Below are 19536 nucleotides of genomic sequence, written 5' to 3'. Positions count from 1 at the left end.
CTAAGCGCAAACCAGATGGGATGGCATATTGCTGCAGAATGCTGTGATGCTGGTTAAGTGTACCTTGAAATGTAAATAAATCGCAGCCCACCCCCACACCATCACACCTCCTCCTCATGCTTTACGGTGGGAACCACACAAGTGCAGATCATCCGTTCGCCTACTCTGTGTCTCACAAAGACACGGTGGTTTGAACCAAATATCTCAAATTTGGACTCATCAGACCAAAAGACAGATTTCCACCGGTCTAATGTCCATTGCTCATGTTTCTTGGCTCAAGCAAGTCTATTTTTCTTATTGGTGTCCCTTAGTAGTGGTTTCTTTTAGAGGTCGACCGATTAATCGGAATGGCCGATTAATTAGGGCCGATTTCAAGTTGTCATAACAATCGGTAATCTGCATTTTTGGACACCGGTCATGGCCGATTACATTGCACTCCACGAGGGGATTGTGTGGCAGGCTGACTACCTGTTATGCGAGTGCAGCAAGGAGCCAAGGTAAGGTGCTGCTAGCATTAAACGTATCTTATAAAAAACAATAAATCTTAACATAATCACTAGTTAACTACACATGGTTGAGGATATTACTAGTTTATCTAGCTTGTCCTGCGTTGCATATAATCGATGCGGTGCCTGTTAATTTATTATTGAATCATAGCCTACTTCGCCAAACGGGTGATTTAATAAGCTCATTCGCGAAAAAAGAGAACTGTCGTTGCACCAATGTGTACCTAACCATAAACATCAACGCCTTTCTTAAAATCAATACACAAATATAGATTTTTAAACCTGCATATTAATTTAATATTGCCTGCTAACATGAATTTCTTTTGACTAGGGAAATTGTGTCACTTCTCTTGCGTTCTGTGCAACAGAGTCAGGGTATATGCAGCTGTTTGGTCCACCTGGCTTGTTGCAAACTGTGTGAAGACTATTTATTCCTAACAAAAACAGCCAACTTCTCCAAACGGGGGATGATTTAACTAAAACGCATTTGCAAAAAAAATCACAATCATTGCACGAATGTACCTAACCATAAACATCCATGCCTTTATTAAAATCAATACACAGAAGTATATTTTATTAAACCTGCATATTTAGTTAAAAGAAATCCAGGCAATATTAAACTGGGGAAATTGTGTCACTTTTCTTGCGTTCATTGCACGCAGAGTCAGGATATATGCAACAGTTTGGGCCGCCTGGCTCGTTGCGAACTAATTTGCCAGAATTTTACGTAATTATGACATAACATTGAAGGTTGTGCAATGTAACAGGAATATTTACACACAGGGATTCCACCCGTTAGATAAAATACAGAACGATTCCGTATTTCACTGAAAGAATAAACGTTTTGTTTTCGAAATGATCGTTTCTGGATTTAACCATATTAATGACCTAAGGCTCGTATTTCTGTGTGTTATTATATTATAATTAAGTATATGATTTGATATTTGATAGAGCAGTCTGACTGAGTGGTGGTAGGCAGCAGCAGGCTCGTAAGCATTCATTCAAACAGCACTTTTGTGCGTTTACCAGCAGCTCTTCGCTGTGCTTCAAGCATTGAGCTGTTTATGACTTCAAGCCTATCAACTCCCGAGCAGGTTAGCGGGGTGCGCTCTAATAGCGTTTCAATCGGTGATGTCACTCGCTCTGAGACCTTTAAGTAGTTGTTCCCCTTGCTCTGCAAGGGCCGCGGCTTTTGTGGAGCGATGGGTAACGATGCTTCGAGGGTGGCTGTTGTCAATGTGTTCCTGGTTCGAGCCCAGGTAGGGGCGAGGAGAGGGACGGAAGCTATACTGTTACACTGGCATTACTAAAGTGCCTATAAGAACATCCAATAGTCAAAGGTACATGAAATACAGATGGTATAGAGAGAAATAGTCCTATAATTCCTATAATAACTACAACCTAAAACTTCTTACCTGGGAATATTGAAGACTCGTGTTAAAAGGAACCACCAGCTTTCATATGTTCTCATGTTCTGAGCAAAAAACTTAAACATGAGCTTTTTTACATGGCACATATTGCATTTTTACTTTATTCTCCAACACTTTGTTTTTGCATTATTTAAACCAAATTGAACATGTTTGATTATTTATTTGAGGCTAAATTGATTTTATTGATGTATTATATTAAGTAACTAAAAGTGTTCATTCAGTATTGTTGTAATTGTCATCATTACAAATAAATAAATACATTTTAATACATGATTAATCGGTATCGGCTTTTTTTGGTCCTCCAATAATCGGTATCGGTGTTGAAAAATCATAATCGGTCGACCTCTAGATTCTTTGCAGCAATTCGACCATGAAAGCCTGATTCATGCAGTCTCCTCTGAACAGTGGATGTTGAGATGTGTCTGTTACTTGAACTCTGTGAATAATTTATTTGGGCTTATTTATTTGGGCTGCAATCTGAGGTGCAGTTAACTCTAATGAACTTATCCTCTGCAGTTGAGGTAACTCTGAGTTTTCCTTTCCTATGCCAGTCCTCAAGAGAGCCAGTTTCATTGTAGCGCTTGATGGTTTTTGCGACTGCACTTGAAGAAACTTGAAATTTGACCCTCTGACCCTCATGTCTTAAAGTAATGATGGACTGTCATTTCTCTGTACTTATTTGAGCTGTTCTTGCCATAATATGGACTGAGTCTTTTACCAAATAGGGCTATCTTTTGTATTCCACCCCTACCTTGTCACAACACAACTGATTGGCTCAAATACATTAAGAAGGAAATAAATTCCACAAATTAACTTTTAACAAGGCACACCTGTTAATCCAGGTGACAACCTCATGAAGCTGGTTGAGAGAATGCCAATAGTGTGTAAAGCTGTCGTCAAGGCAAAGGGTGGCTACTTTGAAGAATCTAAAATATTTTTATTTGTTGAACACTTTTTTGTTTACTACATGTGTTATTTCAGAGTTTTAATGTCTTCACTATTATTCTACAGTGTAGAAAATAGTTGAAATAAAGAAAAACCCTTGAATGAATAGTTGTGTCCAAACTTTTCATTGGTACTGTAGGTCCTGACTGATGTCATTGCATGCCTCATCCACGGCCAGAAGGACAGTGGTACAGATGATGGATCTTAATTTGAGCCAGGTTCACATATCAGGAAAATAATCCTGCAGTTGTGTTGTGCAGGAAAATTCCTGGAAAATTCCTGCAACAACAGGAGGATCAAGTTAAGATACGGTATATGTACACTCATGGGGAAGGCAATCATATATCTTCCACCTGTATTGTAATCATGTATTGTATTGTACTTATGTATTGTAGTGGTCCTGTCCGTGGTTCAGTTCGTAAGAGCATGGCACTACCAACACAAGTTGTGGGTTTGATTCCCACTGGGATCACATCCGAAAGTATGCAGACTCACTGTTGTCACTTTGGATAAAAGCGTCTGCTACAGAAATTGCCCGGCCAATACAGGACTGTATTAATACATTATTGTAATATCATATTTTTATTTATTTAACTAGGCAAGTCAGTTAAGAACAAATTCTTATTTTCAATGACAGCCTAGTGGGTTAACTGCCTTGTTCAGGGGCAGAACGACAGATTTGTACCTTGTCAGCTCGGGGGTTTGAACTTGCAACCTTCCGGTTACTAGTCCAACGCTCTAACCACTAGGCTACCCTGCCGCCCCATGTTTCCACTTTACGGACCTACATTTTCGTTATGTAGTTCTCTAAATCTGTAGTAGACAAACGTGTTTTTAAAATCCCTACTGTAGGTTTACCAAACTGTAAAGTGATTATCAATCAAGAGCAGTTGCATTAAGTAATAGTCAAATGTATTTTAACAAGTGAGAAGAGAATCATATAAAAAGTAATGAGAGCATTGTATTGTTAAAGACAATTACTTTATATGAACATGTACTGCAATGTGAAACATGTATTTCTAGACACTGATTAAGTTTGGTGAGAAAGTGAAAATTGTGTGTTCATCAATTAACAATTTACTTTGAGTTTTGAAACAACTGCCTTTTTGATTATATTTAAAAAAAAACTTTGCACGAAGAGTTGTAAAAAGGTACCACATACTTGTGAAAATTGAAAACAAATATGGTATTAACTGAATGATAATTATATAGGACTGATAACTGACTCACCCAGAACTGTTAACCGTACTGTTTGATGAGTGACTTGCCCACACGACCTCTAACATAATTACCACACTGATACACTGTATACATACGTCTTGTACTGTGATATAAAATAGATCCATTACAACATTGGGAAGTAGGAAGACTGGGGACACATACATTCTGTGGTGTTCATTCAGTGCAAGGCCTGAAATACGACTACTATACCCCAAACACCTAGTGATTCTAATCAAATCTACAGTACACTCTCTTCACCATTCTGATGATGTCATCTGCTATGTTTTACTTCAGTAACACTCCTGGTTTGACTGGGTTTTACACACATTGTTTTGGCAGTGCTTGTTTTCATATGTGTGCGAATAAGAGAGAGAGGAAAAGACTCAGTCGGGCCCCAAAATCGGATGCAGCAGTAGGTTGAGCAACTCGTCATGGTTAACCTCAGATTTATCATATTTGTTACATCCTACAGTAGGCCTACAGATGCAGGATCTTAATTTGATCACCCCCAGGATAACTTTCATGCATGCAGGACATTTCATACTTGTTGTGTATTTGAGGTTTAAAAAGGGATATGAAGTTTGTAATTTCCACTTTGAAATTACAGACTTGACTTTCCCTTATGAAAAACGTATCAACCCCTTGAAAAATGTCCATTAATTATAATCCACATACTGTAACAATTCACATTTCCTGTTGCTGCAGGATTATTTTCCTGCTGTAGCAAACTGGCTCAAATTAAGTCCCTAAAGCACGGCGTGTTTCTGTTTTGAAGTCACAACAACTACTGATATTTTGCTAGTTACAGTACTAGGTAGCTCGCTCACGGGGGATGGCATTCACTCCATTTTTATTTAAATGTATTTATTCTTTATTTTTTTCAGTGTAATCTATTGAGGCCAGGGTCTCATTCTCAAGGGCACCCTGATCACAGTAATACAATGTGAAACAAAACAGCAATCAATACAACAACAAAAATACAGCACAAAATGTAAGGAAAACTGTTACATTCCACAGTTAATGGGTCTTCAATCAACACTTTAAATTACCCAAGTGGCACCAGAACATAGAAAATGTAATGACTTTTGTAAATTTTTCCAACAGTGAGGTACATTAAAACTAAAAGAGGATGTACCTCATTCGGTGGAGACCTGAGGTACCTCAAGAGTTAACCAACCCTTTAAACGGGTTATCGTGGTTTTATACTTCAACAACGAAGTTAGTTAAGTCGGAAGCTTGTGTAGTAGAGTTTTGTAAACAAAAAGGGAGCAGTGAAGTGGTCTACGGGACTTTAATGAGGACCAGCCAACCTTTTGATACAGGATGCAGTGATGAGTATTACAACTCTGTGCTAGTATAAGCGTCAGTGTGGTTGCTCCGCCAGAGAGGACCGGCAGGCTTCAGCACCACTCAACACAATGGCCTCTGCCTGTGAAGCTGCCCACGATACATACTTCACACCTTATTGTTGGTTTGCCATGGGAAGAAGATCATTTGACCGCTAACAGATGGAGGTCGGGATGTGGAAAGGTTAAAGGTCACTACAAGAAGTGTGATCCAGAATGATCCAGTTTGGAAAGATGTGCTACTGTAGTTCATACGGCATCAATGTGGCTGAAACAGATGTTATTGCGGGTGTAGCCAAATGCTTGTGTTCCCATCTCCAACAGTGCAGTAATATCTAACAATAGACAACAATGCACACAAATGCCCTTAGGACCCTGAAACAAAGTGGCCATCAGTGCTATCTTCCAAGAGAGAGACAACGTTGGATTCTCATTTTAATGATGGAGACGAATGATTAGATTGTGAGATTGTCGCTGCTTTACAAATGGAACATTGCTATGGGAAGTGAAATCATTTATAAGTGACTGTTCCCCGCTATCCTATTACCACAAACCAGCGGAAACTATGTCTCAGACTATATAGCACTCAGTGAATTTCATTTAAGTCGTCAACTCTGCATAACCTTTGCATGATTCTACTCTTAGGTGATGCAGTTGTATAGTAGTGTAGGCATACCCAGCATATTGTAAGTAAGTACATCTCAACATGCCTGTTTTAAGACTAGCCTTCCCTTCCCCACAGTGTAGAAACAGCCTCAGAGGGTCCATTAGTCCTGACCTTGATGGCCAGCAGGTGTGTCCTTTTTCAAACAGTCAGCCCTCGGTCCCACCCTTGCCCAAAGATATTGGATTTTCGGGATAAACCCACTTGGAATGGGATGAGAGGAGCCCTGAGAATAGAAGCCCGCTGCCCTCCCTGTCCTCCCTACGCACACCGAGCGGCCGGAATCCCAGGCTCTCCACGGAGCGGTGACGGACGGAATTCTACGGATTGTTTACAGATCAGTCACACAGCTGCGAGAGAGACAGACAGACGGCCACACTTCACCACCTAGTTAGAGGGCCAGATAACGGCACCAAACACATTCACATACCCCTCTCTGCTGCCCTCTCTCTTCTCTGATGTGCACACTCACATTGTGTAACGGTTTTCCTCCTCTTCTTACGAGGAGTATGAAGAATCGGACCAAAGCGCAGACAACGACAGACAGCTGTCCCTGATTGAGAACCATACCCGGCCAAAAACAAAGAAATACAAAAACATAGAAAAAAGAACATAGAACGCCCACCCTCATCATACCCTGGCCTAACCAAAATAGGGAATAAAAAGCCTCTCTATGGCCAGAGTGTGACAGTACCCCCCCCCCCCCCCCCCCCTTTCTTACGGCGGCGGCTCGGGTGCGGGACGTGGACCCTGCTCCACCTCAGTCTTGGCCCACTTAGGTAGCAGCGGGCCCCGGACTGAAGACCCTCGTAGAGGGCGCCACTGGACTGAGGGGCACCTCTGGACTGAGGGGCTGCAATTCTGGCCGCTCCGGTGTGAAGGGCGGCTCCGGAGTGAAGGGCGGCTCTGGCGGCTCCGGAGTGAAGAGCGACTCTGGCGGCTCCGGAGGGAAGGGCGGCTCCGGAGTGAAGGGCGACTCTGGCGGCTCCGGAGTGAAGGGTGGTTCTCGTGGCTCCTGACTGACGGGCAGATCTGGCGGCTCCTGACTGACGGGCGGCTCTGTCGGCTCCTGACTGACGGGCGGCTCTGGCGGCTCCTGACTGACGGGCGGCTCTGACGGCTCCTGACTGACGGGCGGCTCTGGCGGCGCCGGACTGGCGGGAGACTCTGGCGGCGCCGGACAGGCGGGAGAACCTGGAGGGAGGAGACGGAGAGACAGCCTGGTGCGTGGGGCTGCCACAGGACCCACCAGGCTGGGAAGACCTACAGGAGGCCTGGTGCGTGGAGGAGGCACCGGATGGACCAGGCTGTGGGGGAGCACTGGAGCTCTGGTGCGCAGCCTTGGCACCACTCCTCCAGGCTGGATGACCACTTTAGCCTGGACCCTCCAGAGTGCAGGCACAGGTTGAACCGGGCTGTGGGTGAGCACGAGATCTGGTGCATACCACTCGCATCTTCCCCTTAGGCTCAATGCCCACATTCGCCCGGCACGGGCGGAACGCAGGCATAGGGCGCACTGCACTCTCCCAGCACCCCGGAGACACAGCACGCAGAGCCGGCGCAGGATACCCTGGGCCGAAACGGCGTACCGGAGACCAAACACGCTGAGCTGGCACAACACGCCCTGGCTGGATGCCCACTCTCGCATGGCACTTGTGGGGGGCTGGCCTATAGCGCTCCGGGCTATGAGCGCCAACTGGCGACACTGTGCGCTCGGCCGCATAACACGGTACCTGACCAGTACTGCGCTTCTTCCGGTAAGCACGGGGAGTTGCGCTGCCTTACCTCATATCGCCGCCGTTAAGCTCTCGCTGCCTCCAGATCTTCCTTGGGGCGGCGATATTCTCCAGCCTGTGCCCAGGGTCCCTTGCCTTCCAGTATCTCCTCCCATGTCTATTTCTCCAGATATCGCTGCCTCTCATTACCACGCTGCTTGGTCCTTTCTTGGTGGGTAGTTCTGTAAAGGTTTTCCTCCTCTTCTGACGAGGAGTATGAAGGATCGGACCAAGCGCAGCTTGGTAAGTGTTCATGTTATTTTTATTTAAACTGAACACAAAACAAAATAACAAGAGAATGAACGAAAACGAAACAGTCCTGTCAGGTGCAGAAACACAAAACAGAAAACAACTACCCTCAACCCATAGTGGGAAAACAGGCTGCCTAAGTATGGTTCTCAATCAGAGACAACAGCAGACCGCTGTCCCTGATTGGGAATCATACCCAGCCAAAAACAAAGAAATACAAAAACATAGAAAAAAGAACATAGAACGCCCACCCTAGTCACACCCAGGCCTAACCAAAATAGAGAAGAAAAAGCATCTCTATGGCCAGGGTGTGACACACACACACACACACACACACACACACACACACACACACACACACACACACTAAGGGTATGCATATACAGTGGGGCAAAAAAGTATTTAGTCAGCCACCAATTGTGCAAGTTCTCCCACTTAAAAAGATGAGAGAGGCCTGTAATTTTCATCATAGGTACACTTCAACTATGACAGACAAAATTAGAAAAAAAATCCAGATCCAAATTGTGGTGGAAAATAAGTATTTGGTCACCTACAAACAAGCAAGATTTCTGTCTCTCACAGACCTGCAACAACTTCTTTAAGAGGCTCCTCTGTCCTCCACTCGTTACCTGTATTAATGGCACCTGTTTAAACTTGTTATCAGTATAAAAGACACCTGTCCAAAACCTCAAACAGTCACACTCCAAACTCCACTATGGCCAAGACCAAAGAGCTGTCAAAGGACACCAGAAACAAAATTGTAGACCTGCACCAGGCTGGGAAGACTGAATCTGCAATAGGTAAGCAGCTTGGTTTGAAGAAATCAACTGTGGGAGCAATTATTAGGAAATGGAAGACATACAAGACCACTGATAATCTCCCTCGATCTGGGGCTCCACGCAAGATCTCACCCCGTGGGGTCAAAATGATCACAAGAACGGTTAGAAAAAATCCCAGAACCACACGGGGGGACGTAGTGAATGACCTGCAGAGAGCTGGGACCAAAGTAACAAAGCCTACCATCAGTAACACACTACACCGCCAGGGACTCAAATCCTGCAGTGCCAGACTGGTCCCCCTGCTTAAGCCAGTACATGTCCAGACCCGTCTGAAATTTGCTAGAGAGCATTTGGATAATCTAGAAGAAGATTGGGAGAATGTCATATGGTCAGATGAAACCAAAATATAACTTTTTGGTAAAAACTCAACTCGTCGTGTTTGGAGGACAAAGAATGCTGAGTTGCATCCAAAGAACACCATACCTACTGTGAAGCATGGGGGTGGAAACATCATGCTATGGGGCTGTTTTTCTGCAAAGGGACCAGGACGACTGATCCGTGTAAAGGAAAGAATGAATGGGGCCATGAATCGTGAGATTTTGAGTGAAAACCTCCTTCCATCAGCAAGGGCATTGAAGATGAAATGTGGCTGGGTCTTTCAGCATGACAATGATCCCAAACACACCACCCGGGCAACGAAGGAGTGTATTCGTAAGAAGCATTTCAAGGTCCTGGAGTGGCCTAGCCAGTCTCCAGATCTCAACCCCATAGAAAATCTTTGGAGGGAGTTGAAAGTCCGTGTTGGGCCAAAATACCAGCAACAGTGTGTGAAAACCTTGTGAAGACTTACAGAAAACGTTTGACCTCTGTCATTGCCAACAAAGGGTATATAACAAAGTATTGAGATAAACTTTTGTAGGTGACTAAATACTTATTTTCCACCATAATTTGCAAATAAATTCATTAAAAATCCTACAATGTGACTTTCTGGATTTTTTTTCTAATTTTGTCTGTCATAGTTGAAGTGTACCTATGATGAAAATGACATACCTCTCATCTTTTTAGGTGGGAGAACTTGCACAGTTGGTGGCTGACTAAATACTTTTTTGCCCCACTGTATTCTCGCAAGTGTATGGTCATTCATGAAGATATATCTGACATATATGCATCTCTACTACAAAAGATGCATTGTCATATACCTACGTAAATGTAGACCTAACAGGTTTGTGGTTAACTAATATCCATGTCTTTTGAAAGGGTTACGTTATATTTAAATGTGTTTTAGTACAACTAGGATGTATCTTTCTTAACTCGAAGTAAACATTTTTGTTTTCCAAGCACAAATGAATCCTCTTTTTGTGGAACTTAGTGTGAGCTAAATGAAGGTTCTGCTTCCATGTAGGTTTACAGTGAATACCTTTCGGATAAAAAGGTCAAAAAAGATTCTCTCCATTGAGCATCGTCCAAAGCCTGTTCCCAGAACCTTGGCCGGCGTACGACCGTGACCTTACATCACTATGGCTCAAGCTATTTTCATGTATTTAAAGTTTCGGACGGAGCCCAGACAGGTTAGCAGATGGAAGGGCAGTAATACCTGGTGAGATCAAAGTGTGTCTGGTATGAGGCTAACGTGAGTCATTTATAGATACTCCCCCTAAGCCTCCATCGCCAAACTAACACCCACTCTCGTATAGTTGGAGGGTGGCATTGTCTTCACGCCCTCATAACCAGAATTTATGTCTAAAGTCAACGAGCTGCTCTCCCTGCACCCCCCTCCTGCAGGTCACATGAATATGAGGATTGAAATTGTCCGTCCAATAGAGAAGTGCCATTATCCTGTGTTGTGTTAGACGGTTGACCATTACTTTGGATTGTGGCGTGGTATCTATCCCCATTGTGGCGGGCCAGTAAATCTGAGCTAGAACCCAAACTAATAGAGACAATAAGAGACTTGATAGACACACACACACACACACACACACACACACACACACACACACACACACACACACACACACACACACACACACACACACACACACACACACACACACACACAGACAGAGACAGCTGAACCCATCTTTAATTTCCCCACCTGCTTCAGTGCCTTGGCTCACCTCACACTTATAAAGAGGGAGGTGTTTGGCTCCCTCTACAGTTTAATGTGTCATGGTACATTAACATTGTCTGTCCTTGATGCTTCTCAAGCCAAGTCCAAGGTATTTCCTGTCCCCAAATGTATTCAGATCAAAATTAATTATGTCTGTCTGTCCGCCCATCTGTCTGTCTGTCTCTGTCTATCTGTCTGTCTGCATGTCTGTCGGTCTGTCTCTCTGTATCTCTCTCTCTCTCTGTCTGTCTATGTGTCTGTCTGTTTGCCTCTCTGTGTGTGTGCTGGTCCAGAGCTGTTGGAGACGCGGACGGCACGGCCCTTCTCCTTCTCCTTCAACACCAGTGACTACCGCATCCTGCACATGGACCAGGACCAGGGCCGTCTCTACCTGGGCAGCCGGGAGTACCTGGTGGCCCTGGACATGCACAACATCAACAAGGAGCCCCTCATAGTAAGAGCAAACACTATAATGACTCCTATGATAAATATTCCATAGAGATACATATTATACCTGATTAGATTTTCCTGACCAAGATGGCCGTCCTGTATTCCTGTTTCCAGGATCCATTCTAGTGTTTTATTTACACGTATGTGGTAAATTTTCAAAACTCTTAGTACAAAACTCTTGTAGACTTGTAATGCAGCAAGTCTCATATTCAGAACTTTTTATTGTGCATTAATTTTGCTTGAAGACATCTTTCACAGCACAACCATTGATCCAAAATATAAGTAAACTTTGAAATACCATGACAACATTGATTTTAATCACCAAAACACATAATGATATCTTCTCAATGTAGTTATTGTAATAACCAGTTAATCCAATGGCTAAAAATGCAAGATACATGTTCCAAAATTGCCCTTTGAATGTAATATGCTACAGTACAGTAAATGTACACAGTTTTTCATTAGGCAATACACTTGCACTATCCATTAATATGGACTGAACATCAAATTTCTATCCCATGTGTGATCAAAAAAAATGACAGGCCTCTCTCATCTTTTTAAGTGGGAGAATTTGCACAATTGGTGGCTGACTAAATACTTTTTTGCCCCACTATAATTCTGTTGCCATTTGTAGGCCTATGAGTGCAAATAATAGTAATAATTTATGTCTACAGGTATTTATGCCTTTGTGATATCGTATTATAAGGCTTAGAATATGCTATGTCTCCATGTAGAGGCACCAGATCTGAAATGTTGCATTTTGTACTCTTCTTCCTTCAGATTCACTGGCCGGCCACTACCCAGAGGAAAGGAGAGTGTAGAATGACTGGAAAGGGTGGGCAGGTGAGTGCCCTTTACCTCTTGACTTTTAGCTTTGATGTATGAAAAGTGCTAAACAAATTCTGCTGTTGTTGTTGTATTTATGTAAAGTATGTACAGTGTATTGTAACTCTGTTCCCTCTGTACTAATCAGGGGGAGTGTGCAAACTTTGTGCGTCTGATTGAACCCTGGAATCGCACACACCTATACACCTGTGGCACAGGGGCCTATAAGCCTATCTGCACCTTCATCAACAGAGGATGGAGAGCAGAGGTACGGACACACACATGCACACAGACACACACACAAACATTCCTACCTCCATATATTGTCCTCTCTGTGCAGGAGTACCTGTTTAGGCTGGTCCCTGGCTATGGGGACTCAGGGAAAGGGAAATGCTCATATGACCCTCGACAGGAGAACGCTGCGGCCCTTATCAGTGAGACCTCTTCTTATCTGTTCATCATTACAGTTCCCACCACAGTCCTCCCTTATGGTACCTATAGCCATTATCATAATCCATTGTGCTGTTTCCTTCCCTGTATACAGATGGGAATCTGTATGCAGGGGTCCACGTTGACTTCATGGGCACGGATCCGGCCATCTTTAGAACCCTGGGGGACAGACCTGCTGTCAGGACGGAGCAATATGACTCCCGCTGGCTGAATGGTGAGTTGGCCCCTCTGACTCACAGGTGACACACTGAGCAACCCATGACTGCTTTTCCCTGAGAAAAAGTCAGCCACACCAGCTGTCTGTGCCTAGGTACATCGCTTATATTTCTCTCGCTCTCTCTCTCACTCTCTTGCTTACCCTCCTTTATCAAATGGACTAATCTCCCTCACTTCGTCTCCAGAGCCAGTGTTTGTTAAGATCCAGCAGATTCCTGACAGCTCCGAGAGGAATGATGATAAACTCTACTTCTTCTTCCGGGAGAAGAGTCTGGATGGTGCCGGGGGGGCCAGCCCCAGTGTCCTGGCCAGGGTGGGCCGAGTATGCCTGGTGAGAGACCCCCGTATATCCCCCCTGACCGCACAAAGACACACACACGCACACAAACACACATTTTGAAAAAACGTTATGAAACAGAAAATACACTGAGTATACCAAACATTAGGAACACCTTCCTAATATTGAGTTGAGTTGCCCTCAGAACAGCCTCAATTTGTCAGGGCATGGACTCTACAAGGTGTGGAAAGTGTTCCACAGGGATGCTGGCCCATGGTGACTCTAATGCTTCCCACAGTTGTGTCAAGTCGGCTGGATGACCTTTGGGTGGTGGACTCATTCTTGAAACACACGTGAAAAGCATGAAAAACCCAGCAGTGTTACAATTCTTGACACAAACTGGTGCGCCTGGCACCAACTACCGTACCCCGTTATTTTGTCTTGCCCATTCACCCTCTGAATGGCACACATACACAATCCATGTCTCAATTTTCAAGGCTTAAACATCCTTTATCCATTCTCCTCCCCTTCGTCTACACTGTAAGGGATCAATAAGGGATCATACATTTCACCTGGACAGTCTGTCATGGAAAGAGCAGGTGTTCTTAATGTTTTGTACACTCAGTGTAAGTCTTCATATTGAAGTTATGGTAATACCTTCGTTTCAAAGGATCTTCTCCCATTTTGTGCCCACTGAACACACAACCATTGGACCCTAGAATGCCAAATGGTGGTGGTGATGATATTGAGTGATCTTGCAAATGTAAATGTGTAAATGATTCCAAACTTTGTTTCACCTCCCCAGAATGATGATGGGGGTCAGAGGTCACTGGTCAACAAGTGGACGACCTTCCTGAAAGCTCGGCTGGTGTGCTCAGTGATAGGGAGCGATGGTGTGGAGACCTATTTCGACGAGCTGAGTGAGACTGCTTTTCATTGCTACTGTAATGACAGCAGGCTGCAATTCAATCAATTGCAGATAAAGGAAAACCACAATGCTGCTTTACTCTGAATGTTTACAGCCTTTCACCTTGTTTTGACACTTGTTTATAGAAAAGGCACTCTTACACCTACAATAATAGTGAAGACATTCAAACTATGAAATAACACATATGGAATCATGTATTAACCAAAATATATTTTATATTTGAAATATTTGTATTTGTTTAACACTTTTTTTCTTACTACATGATTCCATGTGTGTTTTTTTCATAGTTTTGATGTCTTCACTATTATTCTACAATGTAGAAAACAGTTTAAAAAATGATGTGTGTGTCCAATCGTTTGACTGGTACTGTATGTCAACATGCTTCCTTTCAGAGGATGTCTTCATTCAGCCAACACAAGACCTTCGCAATCCTGTCGTGTACGCCGTCTTTTCCACTGCGGGGTAATATATCACTTGAATCATTCCAAAATGTTGCCCACGACCATACATTCTATGTCCTTTGTTAGTGCTGAACTGAAACCATAGCCTGCCCACCCAGTAGTTCTCCGCGACTTTAAGTTTCAGAACCTTGGGTAGTTTATTTTGACGACTCTCTTCCACCACCTTTCCACATCTTTCCTTAGTTCTGTGTTTAAGGGCTCAGCCGTGTGTGTCTACTCTATGTCCGACATCCGCAATGTCTTCAATGGCCCTTTCTCACACAAGCACGGACACAACTACCAGTGGACCCCCTACACTGGAAAGATCCCCTACCCTCGCCCTGGAACAGTACGTACACTCAGTCCCAAATACTTCCAGGAAATACTGTATATCTTTCCATTGGAATGTAGCAACATGATAATGAGATAACAGATTAATGAATGGTAGATGATTTGACTACTTGACAGTAGCCTAATAAACAAACAAATAAATTATGGATAGTGTTTTTTGAGTACTGTATGTCCTCTATAGCGTCAAAGTTGTTAAATCTAGATCAACAAATAATCTATAGAAAGAATGTGCCAAACTGTCATTGTCTTTGTGTGGTCAAAATCCAATAATTCCCATGATGCAACATACAGCAAGATGTGCTACATGACGGTCGTATTCATTTGTGCACATCGTTGTGTAAAGGAAAACGATAGGATGCAGTTCTGATAGACAAGTCCTGATATTCCTTCCCTGTTTCAGACTGTTTTCTTCCATTTAGTGCCTACTGAACATGATCTAGTTCAACCAGAGCTCTCTGTCTTCTTCATCTACAGTGTCCAGGAGGAACGTTCACCCCTGGCCTCCGCTCCACCAAGGAGTTTTCGGATGAGGCGGTGAACTTTGTGAGGGCGCACCCCCTCATGTACCACTCTGTCTACCCCATACACAAGAGGCCTCTGGTGGTGCGAACAGGGGTGGACTACCGCTTCACCTCCATCGTGGTGGACCTGGTGGATGCTGTGGACGGGAGGTATGAGGTGCTCTTCCTGGGCACTGGTGAGTCACGCTGCAAGCCAGGTTCTTCCTCCTTTTTACTGAGGGGGTAAATCAGGGGCCCTATGTATCAAGCATCTCAGAGTAGGAGTGCTGATTTAGGATCAGTTTGCATCTCATATTATTGCCTTTTAGATAACAATGAATAAGATTACATGGACAGGGGGTGGATCTGATTCTAGATCAGCCTTTATACTCTGAGACGCTTAATACATACAGCCCCAGATTGGGTCAAATCCTAAATTGAGATGTGTGTGTGTGTACAGCTGGAAGTGGATAATTCATGCCTTGATAATAGAAATCATAATTTGATTAATATCAAATCATCTTCACGTACCTCAAGTTAGGAGTTAGCTCTCAGTTAATCATTTTCTTTGAGCTCAGTATCTTCTTCTAGGTTATTTAGGCTATCTGTGGTACTATGTACACTATGAACCGCTCTCCCCTCTTTTTTGTAGATCGTGGGACAGTCCAAAAGGTGATAGTACTTCCTAAAGACACTAGCACAACGGAAGAGCTCACGTTAGAGGAGGTGGAGGTGTTCAGGGTAATGACAATAATTTGACTATTTCATGTGAATCTCTGTCTAGTTTGATTGAATATGTGAAGGGAGATGGGACAATCCAACAGTTTAATTCCGCAATATTATCTTTTCCTGACCCCTTATGTGCTCTTTCTTTTTGCAGAATCCAGCTCCTATTAAGACTATGAAGCTATCATCAAAAAGAGTAGGCTTCATCAATTATAATTTGCTCATCTATGATTACTGCTATTGTTGTTGTTGTTGCTGTTGTTGTTATGCCTCTGATAGCCCATCCTCTCCCATTCTGACACACAGCAACAGCTGTATGTGTCGTCAGAGATGGGGCTTACCCAGGTGTCCCTGCACAGGTGTGGCGTCTATGGGAAGGCCTGTTCAGACTGCTGTCTGGCCAGAGACCCTTACTGTGCCTGGGATGGGGAGACCTGCTCCGCCTTTAGCCCCTCCACCAAGAGGTTAGGCACCTCAGCACCTATTAAGGGGTTACATAACATGCTTGTACTGTATTAGTTTAGTTGTTTAAAATAGGATATCATTCCATCCAAACTGAATACTGTGTTTTAGGCATAAGTCAATGTTGTGATAATGTATAGTCATCCACTATTCCTATTCTTGTTCACAGGCGGAGCAGAAGACAGGATATTAAGCATGGAGACCCCTTGCGGCAGTGCAGAGGGTTCAATGCAAAAGGTATGTGATCACAGCCAAAGTACTGAACATTAGATCTCATATTCCATTTTATATAGAGTGTGTATCTGAAAGCCTGGGCTGGTGAATTTATTTTTTGTAAAAGGAGTATAATGTCACTGCATACAAAGGTCTCACAACAAAATCTCACAAATGAGTTAACCACTGTTAACGGGGTTAAAAGGCCTTTGATTCAGATGTTTACTCCACTGTATTTCTCTGATTCTCTCCCCTTCAGTTGAGAAGCGTCTCAGTGAAACAGTGCAGTTTGGGGTGGAGGGGAGTAGCACTTTCCTGGAGTGCCAACCCAGATCTCCACAAGCGACAGTCAAATGGCTCTACCAGAAACCAGACGGCAGGAGGAAAGTGGTACGACAAGGCCTAAGGGATCGTTAAAATCAGATAGCTTTTGTACGATGGCTGCAGATAATGTCGTCTTCTCCCTTTCTCTCACAATGATGTTCTTTATCTTCCTCTCTCCCCCTCCCAGCTGAGCCGAGACAGAGAGGTGCTGAAGACTGGTCACGGCATCCTGCTTAAGTCTTTGAGCCATGCCGACGGGGGGCTGTACAACTGCCTGGCCACCGAGAACAACTTCAAGCACACGGTGGCCCGTGTGGCCCTCCGCATCCTGGACCGGGAGATTGTGGAGGCCCTTACCTCCCCGGACGGCCCCCCGGAGGACCAGAACCCCCATCACCACCGACACCCCCACCACCACCCTCCGCCTCCACCACCCCCTCCTCACAACCTGCCCCCGCAGTTCTCCTCCCAGCCGGAGATCCGCCTCATCAACCAGTACTGTCAGTCCTACTGGCAGCAGCTCAACCTCAACCTGCCCACCAAACGCACTAGCAGGAGGCACACTGAGAGCCAGCCAGAGCCAGCCCCGGGGGCCCCTAGCCAGTCCTAAATCCCATCTCCCTCCCTCTACTCCACTGGTACCTGGGCCAGGCCCTGTAGGGCCACTGTGGCCCTGCACAATGGTAACGGGCAGACTCACTCATGTTGTTGTGATTTTGTTGTTGTTGTTGTTGTTTATCTCACTCCCATTTAGGGTTAGTCTCCATGAGCCCAATTCTAACTTTAGATCTGTGCACATAGCTCTGTGGTTTCTTGCAAAATTGGTGTTACACACACGGAGTGTTTGGTCATATGAATCTTTAGATTAATCTGCAAATGAACTACCCTATTCCGTCCAAGCTAGTAGCCTGGTTAGTAACTAGTAACTAGTTAGAGCCTTGAATGCTGATTGGCTGACATCCGTGGTATATCAGACCGTATACCACAGGTATGACAAAACATTTATTTTTCCTGCTGTAATTATGTTGGTAACCAGTTTATAATAGCAATAAGGCACCTCGGGGGTTTGTCGTATATGGCCAATATACCAAGGCTAAGGGCTGAATCCAGGCCCTCTGCGATGCTTAGTGCCTAAGAACAGCCCTTAGCCGTGGTATATTGGCCATATACCACACCCCCTCATGCCTTATTGCTTAAGTATGTCACATTGTATTGTATCACTCAGTGTAAGACATTTTAGAAACTGCAGAGGATTTTGTTAGTGTACACAATAGCTGCCTAGCCACCACCATGGTAGTTAGGTGATATAGAGACACTGTATCATATGAATCATTGTAAAATGTGTCACATGTTGTATGGCTGCCTCAACCTCACTTTTTACAATCCATTTGTTCCACTGAATCTAGTTGATGAAACATGGGCAATTTAATAGTATTACGTATATTATGTTTCCATTCTAAATATTGTTACAATAGAATCCTGCCAATGTCAAGTCAGAAAGAATAAGGCTCAGTTTTGGGTCGTTCTTGAATTGCGGTGGCATCTGGCCTTGGCATTTTGGCAAAAATAGTTTTTTAATGTTTAAAAAATGGGTTCTATTCTAAATCAACTAATGTGGAAGTTTAATGACTAATTATTTGTACCATTATGATTACATTGTGCCACCAGTAGGAGTAGTGACAGCAATGAACATCACACCAATGACTGTCACCCCAATGACACATTTAAGGTAATAGAGGATTTTCTTAAATGGAGGCCACAAATGTTCAAATCTAAGATCACAATGTCATTTCCCTATTTTTAAATTGAGTAACACCAATGACACTTTCCATTTACACATACTAAATGATCAATGGAATCCTCAAATTTGTGACACACTAAAAGGGTGTGATTAGCTAATAACTTTCTTTAATATAGACCCCTCCCCAATAACAATTTGCCGCTCGAGGGATTGCTAAATGTCCTTCTATAACACCAATGACATAAAACTTAGGGTCACATAATATTTGTAAAAAAATAAAAACAATAACAACAATAAAAACAATTGCCAGGGATGGGCAACAGCTGCTCACTTTTTTTTTTTAAATATATATTTTTTTTTACCCCTTTTTCTCCCCAATTTCATGGTATCCAATTGTTGTAGTAGCTACTATCTTGTCTCATCGCTACAACTCCCGTACGGGCTCGGGAGAGACGAAGGTTGAAAGTCATGCGTCCTCCGATACACAACCCAACCAAGCCGCACTGCTTCTTAACACAGCGCCATCCAACCCAGAAGCCAGCCGCACCAATGTGTCGGAGGAAACACTGTGCACCTGGCCACCTTGGTTAGCGTACACTGCGCCCAGC

At 43.8% G+C, this 19536-nt stretch overlaps 1 protein-coding gene across 3 annotated transcripts in view; it reads left to right on the top strand.

Moving 5' to 3' along the window:
- LOC139368685 (semaphorin-3F-like) overlaps positions 1-19227 on the top strand; it is a 44308-nt gene extending 25081 nt beyond the window's left edge. For 2 of the 3 annotated variants that reach the window (XM_071107876.1, XM_071107878.1), the window contains 15 exons: positions 11319-11479; positions 12256-12318; positions 12449-12734; positions 12845-12964; positions 13152-13297; positions 14049-14163; positions 14564-14633; positions 14816-14960; positions 15437-15659; positions 16115-16203; positions 16343-16384; positions 16495-16652; positions 16820-16887; positions 17123-17253; positions 17375-17935. In XM_071107876.1, coding sequence (XP_070963977.1) covers positions 11319-11479; positions 12256-12318; positions 12449-12734; positions 12845-12964; positions 13152-13297; positions 14049-14163; positions 14564-14633; positions 14816-14960; positions 15437-15659; positions 16115-16203; positions 16343-16384; positions 16495-16652; positions 16820-16887; positions 17123-17253; positions 17375-17797 — 2240 coding nt within the window. In that variant the 3' untranslated portion in view covers positions 17798-17935. Of the gene's footprint in view, positions 1-11318; positions 11480-12255; positions 12319-12448; positions 12735-12844; positions 12965-13151; positions 13298-14048; positions 14164-14563; positions 14634-14815; positions 14961-15436; positions 15660-16114; positions 16204-16342; positions 16385-16494; positions 16653-16819; positions 16888-17122; positions 17254-17374 lie in introns of all 3 variants that reach the window. The other variant, XM_071107877.1, reaches the window with a different exon arrangement.
- Positions 19228-19536: the final 309 nt, after the last annotated feature.

This window comes from Oncorhynchus clarkii, chromosome 16, assembly GCF_045791955.1.
Source record: "Oncorhynchus clarkii lewisi isolate Uvic-CL-2024 chromosome 16, UVic_Ocla_1.0, whole genome shotgun sequence".
Lineage (NCBI taxonomy): Eukaryota > Metazoa > Chordata > Actinopteri > Salmoniformes > Salmonidae > Oncorhynchus > Oncorhynchus clarkii.
Note: the sequence above shows the minus strand (reverse complement) of the source record. Positions and strands in the feature narration are given on the sequence as shown.